Here is a 20,537-nt window from a genome sequence, read left to right on the forward strand (position 1 = left end):
ATTTCAAGTTGTGGAACTCTCAAGGTGATACATAAAATTCACCATCTTTTTAGCAAGATACAAGTACTGAACATAAAGAGAAAAGGAGACAGGGTAGCAAAAGAGGACAGCCTGGCCCCAGCATTTTGGCCATTATTCAAATGGACTTCGGTGAAATTTAGTTTTTTTGTCAGCTGTATTAATAAAACTGCCGATTAATTAAACAGTTTCAAGAAAATAGCATACTTTATTAAAAAGCAATGAATTATACTGGCTAAAAGACTACTCAACAAACTCAACTAGAAATAGCTGTGACAAGGGAATCCACATTAAAATAGGACACATTACAAAAGGTGATGGGGTCTTCAGGGGTCTCTGGTCTCTAAAGCATAGAGTGAGTTCAACTGTAAAAGTAGCCCATAAACAGAATAAAAGAATTCCCATTCATCTACATAATAATGTTGAATTTTTTAAATTAAAGGTCCTGGATTCCAATAAACCTTGTTAAAACTATATTGTAGGAGATTCAGAATGAAAAGTGAAGTCTGTATGATACTGAATTCTCATTTTGGTTTACTTCTGTCTCTATTTCTGGAGTGGAGTCCGTGGGTGGTACAAATGGTTAATGCACTCAGCTGCTAACCCAAAAGTTGGAGGTTCAAGTCTATCCAGAGGTGCCTCAGAAGAAAGGCCTGGTGATCTATTTCTGATAAATCAGTCTTTGAAAAGTCTGTGGAGCACAGTTCTACTGTGACACACATGGGTTCACTATGAGTAGGAGCTGACTGGCCAGCAAGTAGTAATCTCTGGAGTAAAAACTACTCAAAGACAGTTTTACCTAACTTTGTATGCTAGAAGCTGATACAGAGTAGGTACTAAATATTTATTTACTGACTGAAGAAATGTTTCTGATCATCTCTGATTAGCAGCATAATAGATCAAACTTACCCATTTAAGAGATTAAACAAATAGGTGACTGATTTTGGAGCTGGGAGTCAAACCACTCTGTGTGGTCCAACTGTTACATTTCTACTCTGCCACCTTTGGGTTGTTGTTGTTGTTATGTGCTGTTGAGTTGGATCTGACTCATAGCGACCCCTTCTTGGGTTTCCGAGGCCATGTCACTATGGAAGTAGATTGCCCCATCTTCCTTCCAACGAGTGGCTGGTGGGTTTGAACTGCCAGCCTTCCAGTTAGCAGTCAAATGCCTTAGGTACTATGCTACCACAGCTCCTAGTGGGAGAGGAATCTAGGATATGTCCTTGGGTGGCAGTAGACATTGTGGCATCTCCTGGCCTTCAGCTCACCTGTAAGCACTGTTCAATTTTGCAATCCTCCAGCTAACAGCTAAGCTTCAATGCGCATTCTCCACAAGTCTGGCAGTGTACTGTTACAAACGGCTGAACTCTTGGGCTCGGGGAGCACTGCTGCCCAGTGACACTTACCAAGGGCTCCAGCTCCTTGCGGTCTATGAGGTTCATCTCCGTGACGAAGTAATAGAAGTGTTTGTAGCAGGTGTTGACGTGGGCCTCTGCACCCATCACAATGACTCGGTCGAAGTGGTGGATGTAGACATGGACAAAGACCCGAAAAAGGCGGCACAGGATCTTCTTGCAGATTTGAAGGAAGTTCTTCGGGAAAGGAACACCTAGGGAAGAAAAACAAAAAAAGGAATGAAATGATGATAGAGAAGCTTTGGGGAGTGCCAGAGCACATGAGCTAGTCTGGAGAACAGTCCTGGCTGTGAGCCTGCCAAGCTGCCCTGCTGACTTCCACCCCTCCTGAGCAGCTGCAGCAGAGGCTGTCTAAAACAATGGTTAAAAGAGGGTTAAATTCAAATGTCAACTAGGATCACAGAAAGGCAGAAAGGAGTGACAGGGGCCAAGTTGGTTTCTTTAGTTGTATCTTTTTGGTGGGATGCAATTACATATTAAATATTAAACAGTAAAAAGATCAGTTGTTGCCAAGGGGTCCAGGAGGAAAGGGAAGGGCTGAATAGGTGGAGCACAGAGCATTTTTAGGACAGTGAAATCATTCTGTATGATATATATGGTGGACACATGACATTATGCATTGGTCAAAACTCATGGGACTATATACACAACACAGAGAGAAGAACCCTAATGTAAACTATGGACTTTAGTTAATAGTAATATGTCAATCTTGGTGCATTATTGCAACAAGTGAGCCACAGGAATGCAAGATGTGAACAGTAGCAGAAAGAGTGGGCAGGAGGGAGAGGCGTATATGGAACTCTCTGTTCTATCTGTTCAGTATCTCTGTAAATCTAAATCTGCTCTAAAAACAACAATGTGGAAAAAATGCACACAGAAATACTTTTTATTTCTACAAAGAAATATGTATTCTCCCTTCTTGTTTTCCTGTTTACCCTACTTTTTAGAGCTTAAGACATTCATTCATCTTCTCTTACCTCTGACAGAAGGAAACTGGTAGTAGGAGGGCAACGCTATGGGGAGACCAGCACTCCCTGCCACAGGAGCAGTAGGGAGTGGTGGGGACTGCAGCAAATTAGAAAGCACGTTCCCAGTAAAGGGAGCAGCTTTACTCAACTGCTGCTGCTGTAGGCCACATGGGAAGAGGCCCAGCGTTGCTAGAACTTCTGATTTTTCAACAATGTTCAAGAAATTCAAAAATTTCAAGAGAATTCAGATACCTGGACTTTTAATTTTTATTTTATTTTATTTTGATTTGGGTGAAGATTTACAGAGCAAATTCACTTTCCATACAGCAGTTCACATATATTTTGTCTCATGTCATTGACCACAGTTTACCACAATGCAACAGCTCCCCTCCCACTTCCTCCCCATAGTTACCTCTTCCCAGTGACCATCCCTCCATACTCTCCTGCCACCTGAGCTGTATCCCTGTGCATAAGCAGCCCTTCCTTCTCCCATGATTGTTCTCTCCAGGGCGTGTGTCTACTTGAGATACCTGGACTTTTATGTGAACTTGGTGAACTTTTAAAATGTTAGCTATTAATGTGTTCTTGTTGTCAGCTGTTGTTGAGTAGATTCTGATCCCTGGTGAGCCCCTGTGTGCAGAGCAGAATTGTTCCATAGGGTTTTCAAGGTTGTGGTCTTTTGGAAGCAAATTGCCAGGGCTGTTTTCCAAAGTGCTTCTGGGTGGATTTGAACCACTGACCTTTCAGCTAGTAGTTGAGCACTTAAATGTTTGCATCTCCTGGGGATGCTTATAAGAGTGTTAGCAATAGCAATTACATTAAAACCTACAAAGCCAGAACCTGTATAAGGTGGAAACTTGTCAAATATTTTCCACTAAAATGAACGATAGAAAAGTAGTAAGACTGTACCTGTCAGAGGCAGAAAACTGGTGAGACCTGGAAAAAAAGGCAGTTTTGTTGTGTTCTGGCTCTCATAGCTTTCACTATCTAAAGTTTTATAAAATACCATGAGCAAGACAAAACACCTCTGTAGGTCAGATTTGGCCTTCAGGCTGTCAGTTAGTGACTTCAGATCCAAATCTTTTCCTGAGAATACTGTTTGTGAGTTGGATAGATTCAACTAACTTCATAGATACTCTTTATCACTCAATTCCACTCCATCTCTTTGAGGAGGGTAAGAGGTAGTGGTTGTTGTTATGTGCTGTGGAGTCGGACCCAACTCATAGTGACCCCTCCTTGGGTTTCCGAGACAGTATCACTAGGGAAGTAGATTGACCAACCTTCCTTCTGAGGAGTGCCTGGTGGGTTTGAACAGCCAGGCTTCTAGTTAGCAGTCAAATGCTTAAGGCACTACGCTACCAAAGCTCCTGGTGAGAGGTTGGAGGTTAGGTTTTTCATAACACAGAAAGGGTGAGTGTTCACCCAGATTTCCTGTCTGAAACCAGTCTTCCTCACCTGGTCAAGGTAACAAACAGCATGATTACATGCCCATGCCCCTTCTCCCTCACAAATATGCGTACACCCCTGTTATTTCCAGTTCTTCAGTGGTGACAGGTTGTGCTGGATCCAAAGTTGTTGTTGTTGTTATGTGCCGTCAAGTTGGACCCGACTCACAGTGACCCCTCCTTGGGTTTCCGTGGCAGTATCACTACAGAAGTAGATTGCCCTATCTTCCTTCCGAGGAGTGGCTGGTAGATTTGAACCACCAGCCTTCTGACTGGCAGTCAAGTGCCTTAGGCACCATGTTACAAGAGCTCCCGGATCCGAAGTTAAATAGACTGAATTCCCACTCTGCTCCTTTCCAGCTGTATGCATATGCACAAGTTATTTAACGTCTTTGAGCTTCAGTTTTTCCATATGTGAAAGGTAGATAAAAATTCCAGTAGTTGTGGGAATTAGATGTGGTTCCTGGGCAGCTTTGGTTTCTCATCAATACAACAAGGATGTCTTATTCAGGGTCTTCCAGAGAGAGAATATCCTGAGTGGTGCAAATGATTAACGCCCTCGGCCACTAACTGCAAGTTTAGAGGTTTGAGTCCACCTGGAGGCTCCTTGAAAGAAAGGCTTGACATTTCTACTTCCAGAAAAATCATCCATTAAAAATGCTATGGAGCACAGTTCTTCTCTTGACATGCATAGGGTTGCCATGAGTCAGAATCAGCTTGATGATGACTGGTTTTATAAAAATAAAAAAAATTAAAAAAAAAAACAAAAAAACTCACTGCCGTCGAGTCCGTTGTGACTCATAGAAACCCCTGCTTGGGTTTCTAAGGTGATATCTCTACGGAAGTATATTGCTCAACCTTCCTTCCAATGTGTGGCTGGTGGGTTTGAACCACCACTTTTGCAGAGCTGCTGGGCTGTTCCCTGTGGTTCAGTGGGGTGGGCAAAACCACGGCTGCTGGGCTGGGGGAAACTGACAGGTATCATCTCCACAGCTTATCTGTGAAGTAGGTTTTATGATGTCTCTTTGACAGATGCATAACACTAAGGCCCAGAGGCATGAATGAACTTGCTCCAGCCATTCAGTGGTGGCACTGTGCCACCAGAGCTCCCAGAGCTCCTAATATAGAGAGGTGTATTTTAAGGAATTGGCTCACACAATTTTAGGGGCAGGCAAGTCCAAAATTCGTAAACTGGACAGCAGGCTGGAAATTATGGCAGGACATCTATTTACAGTATTGAGGCAGAATTTATCTTGCTCAAAGAAACATCCTTTTTTGCTCTTTAAAATCTTCAATTGATTGGATGAGGCCCATTCACATTATGGAGGGCAATACACTTTAATTAATATCAACTGATTTAAATGGTAACCATATGAAAATACCTTCATAGCAATATCTAGGCTAGAGTTTGACCAGTGGGGCATGATCGTCTAGCCAAGTAGATACATAAAATTAACCACCACAAAGCATCATAAGTCCTTGCTTGCAAGACTAGATGGGGGTTAACATGAGTAAAATCCTCCTACAGTGTCTAGAACATAGGAATCAAATCAAAACTCATTGCTGTCGAGCCGACTCTGACTCATTGTGAACCCATCTGTGTCAGAGTAGAACTGTGCTCCCTCGGGTTTTCAAAGGCTGCTTTTTTGGAAGTAGATTGCCAGGCCTTTCTTCTCAGGTGTCTGTGGGTGGACTCAAACCACCAACTTTTCAGATAGCAGCCAAGTTTATCAAGCATTTGCAGTACCCAGGGACTCTAGAAGAGCTCACTCAATGAACTCCCCTTTCTTTCTGCAACAGAAAGTCTGGAGCTCTCTGTCTGTTGTTTTAGGGAGAAGCATTACCCTTGTCAAGAAAGGCAGGCACCACTACCAGCCTTCCAGCAGAACAGCATAACTGTGCTCAGGGCATGCTCCTGGCCCCTAGGACCTGGGGGTCTGCCATCCTGGTCCCTACAGGAACTCAGTGACAGCTGTCTAGTGAGAGACACTCAGTAATAGGATCACCTGGGATCCCCAGGGCAGGATGACAGAGAGGCAGTTGGTAGTTACAGGATCTGTTTCCCCAGGGTCTCAGCACTGATACTAGCTTTTTTAAAAAACCAAACTGGCAACATATCAAGTGAGCCCAGGAAGACTCCAGCACAGCTTGGCAACTGACAGTCTGGGTAAAAAGTGCCAGGATTTGGGGGGAGGGAGGAGGTAAGGCTGGGGAGAAGCAAGTAGCAGATATTTGCAGAGCTGCTGGGCTGTTCCCTGTGGTTCAGTGGGGTGGGCAAAACCACGGCTGCTGGGCTGGGGGAAGCTGACAGGTATCATCTTCACAGCTTATCTGTGAAGTAGGTTTTATGATGTCTCTTTTACAGATGAATAACACTAAGGCCCAGAGGCATGAGTTAACTTGCTCCAGCCATTCAGCTACAAAGTGCCAGAGCTGGGATTTGAGTCAAGCTTGTTTGACTCTAAAATCCGACTTATCTGATTCTGTTTGCAGTGTGATTCATTCTCTCCTGCCTATGATAGAGGGACCACTCCATTGGTAAGTATAATAAGGCCTGCAAGGGTTATGTTTCAGTGGTACAAAATGGAAGAAAAACAAAACAAAACAATAAAACTAAACCCAGTACTGTCCAGTCGATTCCAACTCATAGCAACCCTATAGGACAAAATAGAACTAGCCCACAGGGTTTCCAGGGCTATAAATCTTTATGGAAATGGACTGCCACACCTTTTTCCCAGAGTGCAGCTGGTGGGTTTGAACAACCAACCTTTCAGTTAGCAACTGAGTGCTTAACCACTGTTCAACTAGGGCTTTTTTTAGTGGCACATAAATATAATCAAATAAAAGAAGGGTAGTAGGAGAGATAGACGGATAAAAGGCACTAATGTCGGGTGCCACAGATGCAGAGGTGATAAGAGGTCATCTAACATACTACACCGCCTTAAAAAGGAGAAATGTGCCTTGCCTTCCAGGCCCTTAAAGCCATAGACTAGGATTAGTAATAAAAGCTAACATTGGTTGTTGTTAGGTGCCATCCAGTCAGTTCTGCCTCATAGTGACCCTATGTATAGCAAACACTGCCCAGTCCTGTGCCATCCTCATGATTGCTGCTGTGTTTGAGCCCATTGTTGCAGCCATTGTGTCAATCCATCTTTTTCAGGAATCTTCCTGGTTTTTGCTGCCTGTTAACCAGTAGGTTGGCAGTTCAAACTCACCAGCCTCTCCGTGAAGGGAAGATGGGGCAATCTACTTCCATGAAGATTTATCAGGTCGGAAACACAATTGGGGTTACTATGAGTCAGAATCAACTCAATGGCGGTGAGTTTTTTTTTTTGGTTTGCTATTTTACCAAGCATGATGTCCTTCTCCAGGGACTGGCCCCTCCTAATAACATGTCCAAAGTACATGAAATGAAGTCTCACCATCCTTGTTTCTAAGGAGCATTCTGGCTGTACTTCTTTCAAGACAAATTTGTTCATTTTTCTGGTAGTCCACAGTATATTCAATATTTTTTACCAAAATCTAATTCATATTAATCAGTTCTTCTTTGGTCTTTGTCCAGCTTCCATATCCCTGTGAGACTACTGAAAATACCATGGTTTGGGTTAGGTACACTTCAGTCCTCAAGGTGACATCTTTGCTTTTGAACACTTTAGTAGGTCTTTTGCAGCAGATTTGCCCAATGTAATATGCCATTTGATTTCTTGTTGTGGTTTCCATGGGTGTTGATTGTGGATCCAAGTAAAATGAAATCCTTGACAACTTCAAGCTTTTCTCTGTTTATCATGATGTTGCTTACTGGTCCAGTTGTGAGGATTTTTGTATTCTTTATGTTAAGGTGTAATCCATACAGAAGGCTGTAGTCTCTGACTTTATCAATAGGTGTTTCAAGTCCTTTTCACTTTCAGAAAGGAAGTTTGTGTCATCTGAATATCTCAGATTGTTAATGAGTCTTCCTCCAATCCTAATGCCACATTCTTCTTCATATAGTCCCATCTTCTCAGATTATTTGCTCAGCATACAGATTGAATAAATATGATGAAAGAATACAACCCTGATGGACACTTTCCTGATTTTAAACCATGTAGTATCACCTTGATGTGTTCCAATGAGTGTCTCTTGGTCTAAGTACAGGTTCCATACAAGCACAATTAAGTGTTCTGGCATTCTATTTTTTGCAATATTATATTAATTTGTTATGATCCACACAGTTAAATGCCTTGCATAGTCTATAAAACAGGTAAACATCTTTCTGGTATTCTCTGCTTCCAGCCAAGGTTCATCTGACATCAGTAACGATATCCTTCATTCCATGTCCTCTTTTGAATCCAGTATGAAATTCTGGCAGTTTCCTGTAGATGTACTGTTGACATCATTTTTAAATTATTTCCAGCAAAATGTTACTTGTGTGTGATATTATTGATGTTGTTCTATAATTTCTGCATTCAGTTGAATCACTTTTGGAGTGGGCACAAATGCAGATTTTTCCCAATTGGTTAGATAGCTGTCTTCCAAATTTCTTGGCATAGATGACTGAACACTTCCAGCACTGCATCCATTTGTTAAAACCCCTCAGTTGGTATTGCTGGAGTCTTGTTTTTCACTAATGTCTTCAGTGCAGCTTGGACTTCTTTCTTCAGCACCATTGGATTTTGATCATATGCTACCTCCTGAAATGGTTGAACATAGATCAATTCTTTTTGGTACATTGTGTGTAATCTTTCCATTTTCTTTTGATGCTTCCTGAGTTGTTAATATTTTGTCCACATTGTTGTTATTGTTAGGGGCTGTCGAGTCAGCTCTGACTCACAATGACCCTGTGTACAACAGAATGAAACACTGCCCAGTCCTGTGCTATCCTCACAATACTTGCTATGCTTGAGTGCATAGTTGTACCCACTGTGTCAATCCATCTCATTGAGGGTCTTTTTTTTTTTTTTTTTTTGCCCATAGAATCCTTCAGTATTGAAACTTGAGGCTGAATTTTTATTTCAGTTCTTTCAGCTTGAGAAATGCCAAACATGTTCTTCCCTTTTTAGTTTCTTAACTCCAGTTCTTTGCACATTTCATTATAATGTTTACTTTTGTCCTCTTGGGCTGTCTTTTGAAATCTTCCATTCAGCTTTTTTATTTCATCATCTCTTTGTTTCACCTTTGCTACTCTCTACATTCAAGAGCAAGTATCAGAGTCTCTTCTAACATCTATTGTGGTCTTTTCTTTCTTTCCTGTCTTTTTAATAAGCTTTTGTTTTCCTCAGGTATGATGTCCTTGATGCTATCCCAGAACTTGTCTGGTCTTTTGTCATTAGTGTTCAGTGTGTTAAATCTATTGAGATGGTCTCTACATTCAGATGGGATTTACTCAAGGTCATACTTGGACTCTCTTAGGTGTTAATTTTCTTCAGCTTCAACTTGAACTTGCATATGAGCAATTGATGGTCTGTTCCACAGTCAGTTCCTGGCTTTGTTCTGACTGAGGATTTTGATTTTTCCATAGTGTCTTTCCAGAGATAAAGTCTATTAGATTCCTGTGAATTCTATCTGATGAGGTTCATACGTATAGTCATCGTTGAAGAAAGGTACTTGCAATGAATACATCATTGGTCTTGCAAAATTCTATTATTCTATCCCCTGTATAAGGAGCTCTCGTGATGCTCTGGTTAAAGCATTCAGCTGCTAACCAAAAAGTCAGTGGTTTAAACCCACTAGTTGCTCCACAGGAGAAAGATGGGGCAGTCTGCTTCCATAAAGATTTATGACCTCAGAAACTCTAGAGGCAGTTCTGCTTTGTCTTACAGAGTTGTTTTGAGTCAGAATCAACTTGGTGGCAGTGGGTTTATCTCCCATGCCATGTCTATCACCAACGCCATATTTTCCACCTACCAATTCTTATTTTTTGTTTCTAAATATCTCAATCCAATCAGCAGTAATTATCAATGCATCTTGATTGCACTTTGATCAATTTCAAACTGCTGAAGTTGGTAAAAATCCTCTATTTCATCATCTTAGGCATTAGTGTCCAAAGTCACCCATTGGCAAATAGTAAAGGAGGATTTGGACCTAGGTCCCTGGGTGGCACAGATGATTTGTGCTCAACCACTGAGCTAAAGATTGGCAGTTCCAGCCCACCAAGTAGTACCATGGAAGAAAGGTCTAATGTAATGATCTGCTTCTGCAAAGATTACAGTCAAGAAAACCCTATGGGGCAATTCTACTCTAAAACACATGGGGTCAGAATCAAAGGTAATGGATTTAGTTTTGGTGTGGTAGTCTAATTCCAAATCCTGTTAGCACCCACCACCCTGGGATCCTGAGATGCTGCTCTGGGGCTCTGCACACAACTCAAGCCCTTTGTGGATGGCCCAAACTCCCTCAGGATGCTCACCTTTCATTTCCTCTGGCTCTACTCTTGGTGATGGAAACATGGGGAATTTCAGCTGTGCCCATTCAACTACCTGGTCCTTGCAGCCAGTTCTCACACTCCACATGCTGACTATAGATAAGGCAAAGCTTTAGACACACCAAGAATGTAGGAATGTTCATGGCAATTGCCAGGACCCTTAGATTACCCACCAGCTACTTCCCTTTACCCATGTCTGCCTTTATTCAGTTCTGAACTCTTGGCTCTGCCCTCCTTTCCACACCCGGTTTCTGGCCTCTGGCCTTTGAATTTGGTGGGCCTCTTGACTCGCCATTTTGGGTTATGGCCAGGAATTATCTTTAGAGCAGTTGAACAAATTTGGTTTGGAGTCTGAAAGTCCTTGTTTAAAATACTAGCTGTACCATATACTAATTGCATAGGTAAGTTACTTCATGATTGTACTTCATTCATAAAATAGAATTTTACTTTGTAATGTTCTTGTAATGATATCTGTACAGGCTGCCAGTTAGTAGGAACTAATTTCTACTTTTCTTATTTCCCACTTGGGTTCCTTGGTAGATAGGATGCTACCATTAGAATTCTGGTCCCTAGAGTTTCTTGGCTCTAGCAGCTGAGTTGGGTCTGACTCTTTCACCATTTCCTTCTATTATGGATTGAATTGTGCACTCCCAAAATATGTACCAAAATCCTGACCCCTATACCTGTAAGTATAATCTTGTTTGGGAGTAGGGTTTTTGTTGTGTTAATTAGGTCATTCCTGGGTTGGGAGGCAGTTTCCAAAACTTATAATTCCTGAATTATAGAAAGAGCAGAATGGACATGGCAATGCACAGGTTGGGGAAAACAGACACCACATAAGGATGGTCTACAACCCAAGGAACAGCAAAGAACCAAGGAATGCATGGGTTACTGAAAAAGAAGGTATCATGATTAAATCCCTCCAACATATTTATTTTCAGAAGGGCAGTCTTGGTATTAATATAGCAATTCTAACTCACACACACAAAAAATTATAGTAGCAGGTACTCAACTAAGCACTGGGTTATATTCTGCCTTGCATTATTTTTTTTTTCTAAAAGTTTCTATACTTATGTCTTCATTTGCTATAACTTCCCCAAGCAAAGGGACAGTTTTATCCTTCATTTCTACTTTAAAAGTACCTGACACATGGCTAGGCAAGGAATATGTCATCAACCAAAACTGAATCAGAAAAGAGCAGTGATCTATTTAGTCAAGATGAGAATCCATCATCTCCTATTTGGAGGAGGGAAAAAAAACCCCACAGAAATGGTAGCTTTTTTTCCAGCATCTTGATATAGCTCATGGCATGGGAGACTGCACACTGCTTGTGGGGAGAGGGGAGAAGAACTCTGATATGAAGAACATTTTGATCCAGCCTAGAATCTGAAACTCCTCTCTTTATCATTAAAACCTCCCTCCTTCTTCTTTCTGTCCAGTTTTTCATGTGGTAATAGTTAATTTTCAGTCACTGTACTCAATTAGAAAGTTAATACCAGACAATATTAACCCATAGTTTTAACTGAAATAGATTGCATATCTTAAGGGTTGGGAGTTAAACTTTGACTACACTTAGAGTAACCCAGACAAACCATCTGACAACAGTCCCAGATAGTTAAATATGTATTGACGATATTAAAAAAAAACAACCTTTGATTGAAAGGTCTCTAAGTGATTCTAAATCATTAAGTCAGTCTCAGAGCATGCTTTTTCTCTACTCTACCCTGAAGCACATCCCATGACTTTCAGATTAAATCTGGGAAAATGCAACCTCTAGGAATATGGTCACATGAGTGCTCCACAGGGAAGTGTTGGGCATCCAGGGGTCCAAGAATGACCTTGGACCCGGGTGACCTTGTGTTGTATGATGAAGCTTGGTCTCTGCCATTGGTCAGTACTGAAATGGGGTTATTGCACCAGTTGCCATGGAGTTGATTCCAAGTCATGGCAACCCCATGTGTGGTAGAATAGAATTGTGGTCCATAGGGATTTCAATCCTAAATTTTCTGAAGTCCCCAATTTACAGAATATTCAAGTATCGACAATTGCACTTATGACTGTTTCATACAAGGAGCTCTGTGGCGTGGTGTTTAAAGCATTCAGCTGTTAACCAAATGGTCAGTGGTTTGAACCCATCAGCTACTCCATGGGACAAAGATGAGATAGTCTATTTTCCATAAAGATTTACAGCCTTGGGAACTCTATAGGGCAGTTTATCTCTGTCCTGTAGGGTTGCTATGAATCAGAATCAATTTGATTGCAGTGAGTTTTCTTTTCTTTTTTTTTTTTTTAATCATTAGAAATACATACTACATACAGTGTTGCAGCATATAATTTGCTGATGTTATCATTCTCAGATGTTCACTCATAGATGTTCAATTTTATGAAATACTGTTCAAGACACTGCCATATAGCAGAGGAAAGAAATGCCAAAGAAGAACAAAATATTAATGAAGAGTAAGGAGAGAAGTTGTCAAAAAACCTTATAGTGAAAGGTTCAGCTAAAGTTTTTTTCTAAACTGAATCAGGGGCTTCAGTTGTTTGAAAACATAGACCCTAATGCTGATTACTTTGCTAAAGTCAATAGGCAGATTCAGGAATCAGTGAAATGTTACCACAAAACACATGAAGAAAAAAAAAGGACAAGACCATGCAGACAATTCTCACCAATTTTCTGACTAGAAACACCAACTCCATTTCCAGGGATAAGCCAGATGACCCAGAACCTTTCACAAGAGCTATTATCATGACTGACAAAAAGCCAGCATTGTCAATTTCTTCACTGTTGGAGTAAATTTTTATGATGTGTATTTTTTATGTATGTATTAAAATATATTTGTAAGTTTATATGTAATGTTTCCAATCCTCAAAGATAAATAAAATCAGATTATAGATACTGATAATACAAGGCAGTAATAATGAAAAGTAAGAAAAAAAAAAGAAACAAGGTATTCGATTGAACATTGGAACCAACTTACGGCTGAGTCGTTGGAATGGAACCCCATTGTAAGTTGGAAACCTGTAGATCCCCAAGCCTTTTTTCTGAGGAGCCTCTGGGTGGACTTGAATCTTCAACCTTTCAGTTAGCAACCAAGTGCATTAACCATTTATACCATCCATGGACTCCTGAGGGAGCTCTGGTGGCGTAGTGCCTAAGGCACTTGACTGCTAACCAGAAGGTTGAAGGTTCAGATCCACCAGTCACTCCTGAGAAGGAAGATTGAGCGATCTACTTCTGTAGAGATACCACATTGAAAACCCAAGGAGGGGTCACTGTGAGTCGGAGATGACTCGACTGCACATAACAACAACAACAACAATATGGACTCCTGAAATGGGGTTAGTGAACCTAAAAGAGGACCAGGCTAAGTTAAGATACCAGAGAAAGCTGAGGCAAGCTGCCTGGGCAGAGGTCAGAATCACAAGCTGATTTGAGGTTCCAACAGGAATTTGTGTAATAAGTAGACCCAGAAAGCAAGTCTGTAGTTTCCAGGGCAGTTGAGCCAAGGAGAGGGTAGGCCAATGACTTGGGTTGAGGGCTGAGGGGGAGGTGAGCTTGCATGCCTGGAGTCTCTCTTGAAGGCCTCGTTCTTGGCTGCTCATGAAGATTTGGTCCTCGACCCAGAATCTGACAGCCCTGCTGGGTTTATGAATGTGTCTAACCACAGCTTCTGATCTGTATGCCATGTTCAGTGTGAGCACTAAATTGAGCATGGAATCTAATAATTTCTCTGCCCATGCTGATTTGCCTTTCATCTCTGCCTTAGTAAATCTTCTTTCTCCTAAACAAAATTTAATAAAAATTCTCATGATTTCTGAGCTTCAATATATTTTTCTTCATCTTTTCATCCTCTTCCTTCCTTTCTACTAAGTCCCCAAATGTCCCATTAAATATTTTCTTCTTTGGCACCCTTGAAAGAAAATAAGTTCTCTAAATAGTTTGTGTTACTCCATTTTTTTCCCATTTTGGAGACTGAAAAGGGAGAGTGCTTCAGAGAATGCAACATTGCCTTGGATGACAGGGCCAACATGTAGGGGACAAAGGCTTCAAGGTCAAACATTACCCAGGGGAGAGTTTCTGAGTTTGCTGCTGCTCATTCTTTTTTTTTTTCCCCCTCTTTATCATTTTTTCACTTTACTTCTGAAGAATAAGTCTTTATTTCAGAATGGGACTCCAGACTGAGAGCAATGTTGCACTGAATCAGGTCTTTGGAGGTATGGAAAGGAAAGAGTAGACAGTTGTCTTCAGGGATACCAAAGGCACACCCCTGAAACATCACAAGTTCTGGAAGCAACTGACAGATATTCTACCCTATGATTTACCTGGTTAATACCTCTCCTTTCTTTAGAGCCTGATCCCGACATTCAGCTCCCGTGTCATCTGCTATCTTACTCTGGAATTCTCCAGAGCACATATCACAGCTGTTAATTACACATTTATCTATGGAAACCCAAGACTTAGGTCTCTCTCCTTCTCTAGACTGTTAACTCTGTGAGGGCAGGGGCCATGGTCATCTTCCTCCCAGATGTGTCCTTAATGCCTACCATGGGCCTAAAGCAGGATGGGTGTGTAATAAATGTTTGTTCAATGACTGAATGAGAGTTAAGCTCCTTTGCCATCTGCTTACCTTGAAAACAAAGCTCAGAAAGATGAAAGGACTCTGAATTCAAGTCTACCTGATACCAAAGCCTATACCCTTTCCCTTCTGCCAGGCTGCCTTGTGGGGTTCTTGCTGGTCTTTTCACCTCACTCCAATTCAGTTCATGGAATTGGGGAAGCAAAATTTGTTAAAAGAGAAAGGTAGAAAAGGGTTTATATATGGTCAGCCATTTGCTTCTGGCATCAATCATATTTGAGTTCAGATTCCAGCTGGGTAATTCCCTATTGCTTGCCCTTGAGCAAATTTGCTAACTTTCAAAAGGCTCACTTTTCTTATCCAAGAAATGGGAATAATAGTACCTAGTTCTTTATGGGATGATGAGAATCATACTAGAAGGGTTTAGCACAGTGACAGCAGGCACACAGAGGCATTCAGTAAATGACAGCCAGTGTTACTATTGTTATGAAGATGGCTCTTCCTCATCAAACCACTAACTGGTAGGAGAAAATTAAAGAAGACAAGCGAAGCTGCCCTCTCTCCAAAGAACAAACACTTCCCGGAAAATGAATTGGGAAGGAATGTGATATATGGGAACATGGTGTGTGCACTGTCTCCAAGAGCTTCCACATGGCACACAATAAGGCCCTGGCCAATCCTTTGGGGTCCCTGATGGCATGTCAATAACAACCAGAAATGTCCACATTTCTCCTTAAAACTGTTATTTACATCTGTGAGCATTTGTGCAGCCCTTTGTCTTTGGAGTCCTGTAATAGGAGTGCACATGTGAAAATCCCTCGACAAGGCATAAAAACCACTCATTCTCAATAGCTCATGAATAAAAACAACATCCCACACACGTGGGAAAAGAAAACAGACCTTCTCTGGCAACACGGCTGAGAACATACCACTTTCAAAATACTTTCAGAACAAAATGCAATTGTACGACAAGGGGAAAAAGAAAAACCTCACAAACAACACAAATCTACTTCTTAAAAATATGCATCTTCCTCTTAATGCACTCTCCTGCCCTTTCATCTTGCAATATAGATATTTATCTAAAGAGGCCTTGTACTCTTGCTGATGAAAGTTCAGCTGGGAAGGACTGGTCCCTCTAAGCAGATGTTTTGTGTTATCTCAGTGCGTTCCTTAAGAAAGTGTCTGTTCAACATGCCAAGGAAAACAATCCCATGTAGCAGGACTTTGTTCTTCTGCATTTAAGAGAGAGAGAGAGAGAGAGAAAGAAAAGAAAAAATTCCCTAAACAAGCTGACAGCTGCAAATGGTTAGAAATAATAAACTGGCTACCACTTCATTCTTCAATTCCCTTCCTCTGCCCCCTTGTGTTCCCTCCTCCTGTTTTCACAGTGGTTGGAGCGAAAGAAAGGAAAATCAACTACCCTGTGATTATATGTTCTAAACAGATTGTTAGTTCTTTCAACATGCCATTTGCTGGGCAAAGGAAACACTGTTCAGCCACACAAAGTTGTTAGTTGCCCTCCAGTTGATTCTGACTCATGGCAACCCCCTTGTGCAGAGCAGAACCAGTCCACAGGGTTTTCAAAGCTGTGATTTTTGGAAGCAGATTGCCAAGGATCACCAGACCTGTATTCTGAGGTACCTGTGGGTGGGTTTGAACCACCAACCTTTTGGTTAGTAGTCAGGCACCTAACCATTTGTGCTACCCAGGGACTCCTAAAAAGGACTGTAAATACGGTAGGCCTGATTGTCACACTCCTCTCTATTACCTAAGCATATCTTCTCTACTCCCAGGGTTTGTTTTCTCGTCACATCCCCATCCCCATCCCCAAGATCTCTGGTAGTGTAGTGGCTAAGGCACTTGACTGCTAACCAGAAGGCTGGCAGCTCAAACCTACCAGGCATTCCTCGAAAGGAAGATTGGGCAATCTACTTCCGTAGTGATTCTGCCTTGGAAACCCAAGGAGGGGTCACTATGAGTCGGGTCTGACTTGATGACAAGTAACAACTACAACAACCCCCAGGACGGCAACCTTCACCACGTGCTCTCATGGTGAGGAGGCAGAAGAAGATTAAGAAAGACCCAAGAAAATCTAAGAAAAATATTCACTGTGGATTGACAATAGAAGTTATTAAAAACAAACTTCAGCAAGGTTCAAACCTGCTGAGTTCAGTGAAAATCAAATGGGCTAAATGAGACAGAGTGAGCCAAGAATGGGATGATAATAAACTTCATTAGTACTGGGAAGTTAGACAGAAGTATAGGTAATTGATCATGCATTCCATTAAGAATATAAAAAATGACTCAGACTCCTTGTTATGAATGTGATATTTTGAGTAGCTTCACAAATAAGACTTTTCTTTATTTATCAGCAGTATCTTCCATTATGTGGAGAAAAATTACACAAAGCCTTGCCTGAATAGCTTTCTAATTCATAAGTATCTCTGCCATTTCCCTAGATCAAGTCACCATGACCTCCTGTCTGACTTACTGTAGCTGCCCGTTAACAGAACTCTCTTCCTCTACTTTTGCACTTCTCCAATCTCCAATGGCTGGTGGTGAATCTTCTTAACAAGTAAATCTAGACAATAAATTTGGAAGCTACCTGGCCAACTGACTGGAAGGGATCCATATTTGTACCTTTCCACAGAAAGGGGATCCAACAGATTGTGGAAATTATAGAATAATGTCATTAATATCACACACAAGTAAAATATTGCTGAAGATAATTTTAAAAATGGTTGTAGCAGTATATTGACAGGGAACTTCCAGAAATGCAAGCTGGATTCAGAAGAGGATGTGGAATAAGGGATATAATTGCTAATGTCACATGGATCTTGGCTGAAAGCAAAGAATACCAGAAAGAAGTTTACTTGTGTTCTATTGACTATGCGAAAGCATTCAACTGCATGGATCATAACAAATTACTTTGAGAAGAATGGGAATTCCAGAACACTTAATTGTGCTCATGAGGAACCTGTACATAGACTAGGAGGTTGTCATTCAAACAGAACAATGGAATATTGCATGATTTAAAATCAGGAAGGGAGTGTGTCAGGGTTGTATCCTTTCACCATACTTATTCAATCTGTATGCTAAAAAATTAATCCAAGAAGCAGGACTATATGAAGAAGAACACAGCATCAGGATTGGAGGAAGACTCATTAACAACCTGCAATATGCAGATAACACAACCTTGCTTGCTGAAAATGAAGATGACTTGAAACACTTGCTGATTAAGATTAATGACTACCATCTGCAGTATAGACTACACCTCAACATAAAGAAAATAAAATTCTCACAACTGGGTCTATAACCAGCATCATGAAAAATAGAAAAAAGATTGAAGTTGTCAAAGATTTCATATTATTACTTGGGTCCACAATCAACACCCATGGAAGCAGCAGTGAAGAAGTCAGATGATGTGTTGCACTGGGCAAATGTGCTGCAAAAGACCTATTTAAAGTGCTGAAGAGCAAAGATGTCTCTTTGAAGACTAAGGTGTGCCTAACCCACCAGCCACTCCTTGGAAGGAAGTTTGGGCTTCCGTAGTGATACTGCCTTGGAAACCCAAGGAGGGGTCACTATGAGTCGGGGCTGACTCAACGGCACATAACAACAACAACAACAACAACCCAAGTCATGGTATTTTCAATAGCCTCATATGCATGTGAAAGCTGCCCAATGAATAAGAAAGACTGAAGAAGAGTTGATGCTCTTGAGTTGTGGTGTTGGCAAAGAATACTGAAAGTACCATGGACTACCAGAAGAACGAACAAATATGTCCTGGAAGAAGTGCAGCTGGAATTCGCCTTGGAACCAAGAATGACCAGGCTTCATCTAACCTACTTTGGTCATGTTGTCAGAAAGGACTGTTCCTTGGCAAAGGATATCTTGTTTTGTAAAGTACAGGGTCAGCAGAAAAGGGGAAGACCCTCAGCAAGATGGATTGACACAGTGGCTGCAACAATGGGCTCAGGTACAGCAAGGATTGTGGAGATGGCACAGGACTGGGCAGTGTTTTGCTCTGTTGCACACAGGGTCTCTATGAGTTGGAGTTGACTCAATAGCACCTAATGACGACAACAACAACAACAACAACCAAGATGCCCCCTGCATAAAACCCTAACACCACTTCCTATTGCCTCCCTCCTAAAACTACATTCCACATTTTTATTGAAGTGCTTATTTTCATCTAAATAAAAAGTTAAATCAGAGGTATTTAATCAAGACCCAAATCAGTCAAGATCTTTAGTAATTTGACAAGTTTATGTCTCCATTATTGTGTCTGGATCCTCTCAACTTGCATACAATGTTTTAGCCATCCTGAGCTAAGATCTTGCTCACTTCTGGGTGTTGCAACATACTCGACGTATGGCATCTGGAAAACCTCTTCAGCTTCCCTTCCTTATCTGTCTAAGTCTCATTGGCTATTCAAACAACAACTAAGTGGTTTCCTCTAGCATAACTTCCCTGTCCACCTCATGCACAGTCTAGTTAGGCATATCATAGCACTCTCTACTTCTCTTGTAACAATACTAACTACACTGTCTCATAATTGTCCTTTTGCTTTTGTCTCCCATTAGATGGGAAGTTTTATACTGTCAAGGAATGTACCTTTCTTGTTCACAGTAATATACCTGGCATCTAGTACATATCAGAACATATCAACATAGTGGTTCTCATTAAATAGTTGGTAAATGAACGAATAACCATATAAATCAGGTAACATGGGAGTGGTGAAGAGCTTTGCCTATCTGGATTCCCCTCACTTTCCCTGACCTCAAGCAGTAGTCCTTGAGTCACAGTCTGAAAACCATTGCTTTGTAGGAAGATCTCCAGGCAATTGCTCCAGGCCCATACTTAACCTTGTTGTGTATAAAGCTATAAGACTACTGTGAAAATATCTACCTCTTCACACCAGGCAGAACTCAGAGGCAAACACATCTTTCTTTCAGGTTTTCACAAATACTAGAAAAGAAGTATCTCCCTCCTAAAACTACATTCCACATTTTTATGGAAGTGCTTAATTTCATTTAAATAAAAAGTTGTCAAAAACGTGGTTCCTCAGTTACTAAAGATTTAAATAAGCCAGGATATATCAACAAGCTAATAATCTTGAGCTATGTGATGGGTGAGAAGAAGGAGAGAAAGAAAACAGTAAAAGTGATCGATCTTCTTCAGAGAGGTAGGGCCCAGAATGATGACTGGAACCCAATTTGAGAAGTACTTTGCAGAGCCAGAAGGGAACAATGAAAGAAGATATGAAGAAGATATTAAGCTGAGGCAGGGGTGTAACTGTTCAGGGATTTTCTCCAGACAGAAAAATCAAAGACAGGGAAACTTGCCAAAGATGTTCTGGGCAAGCTCTGTAGGAAGACTCATTTATGCAGGAGTTGAAACTGTCTCCACCTGAGATGGAGGAGTTAAGGCAGGAACTGAGCAGGGCATGATAAGTCATTGTACTTGCTTTGAAGATGCAAAGAAAGTAAGTTGGTAGGGGTGAAACCAGAAATGTAGCTCTAAAATCTAATCTTCGAGTTGATTTAAACAAAACAAAACAAAACAAAAAACACTGCCAGTTGAGTTTACCTATGACAAGACCAGACATAAAAAACTCATTGCTCTTGAGTTGATTTCAACTCACAGTGACACTAAATGGCAGAGTAGAACTTTCTCATAGGGAAAGACTGTAATCTTTTTTTTTTTTTTTT

General features: G+C 41.1%; 1 protein-coding gene across 1 annotated transcript in view; it reads right to left on the reverse strand.

Annotated features, from left to right (window-relative positions):
* Positions 1 to 274: 274 nt before the first annotated feature.
* Positions 275 to 20,537, reverse strand: part of MOB3B (MOB kinase activator 3B) — a 133,866-nt gene continuing 113,603 nt past the window's right edge. Inside the window, exons 2-3 of the mRNA XM_007948145.1 lie at positions 1,425 to 1,627; positions 275 to 361 (exon numbers count right to left, since the gene is read on the reverse strand). Coding sequence (XP_007946336.1) covers positions 275 to 361; positions 1,425 to 1,627 — 290 coding nt within the window. The remainder of the gene's footprint in view (positions 362 to 1,424; positions 1,628 to 20,537) is intronic.

Source organism: Orycteropus afer, unplaced genomic scaffold, assembly GCF_000298275.1.
Source record: "Orycteropus afer afer isolate SDZICR_OR568_19922 unplaced genomic scaffold, OryAfe1.0 scaffold00205, whole genome shotgun sequence".
NCBI classification, from domain to species: Eukaryota; Metazoa; Chordata; class Mammalia; order Tubulidentata; family Orycteropodidae; genus Orycteropus; species Orycteropus afer.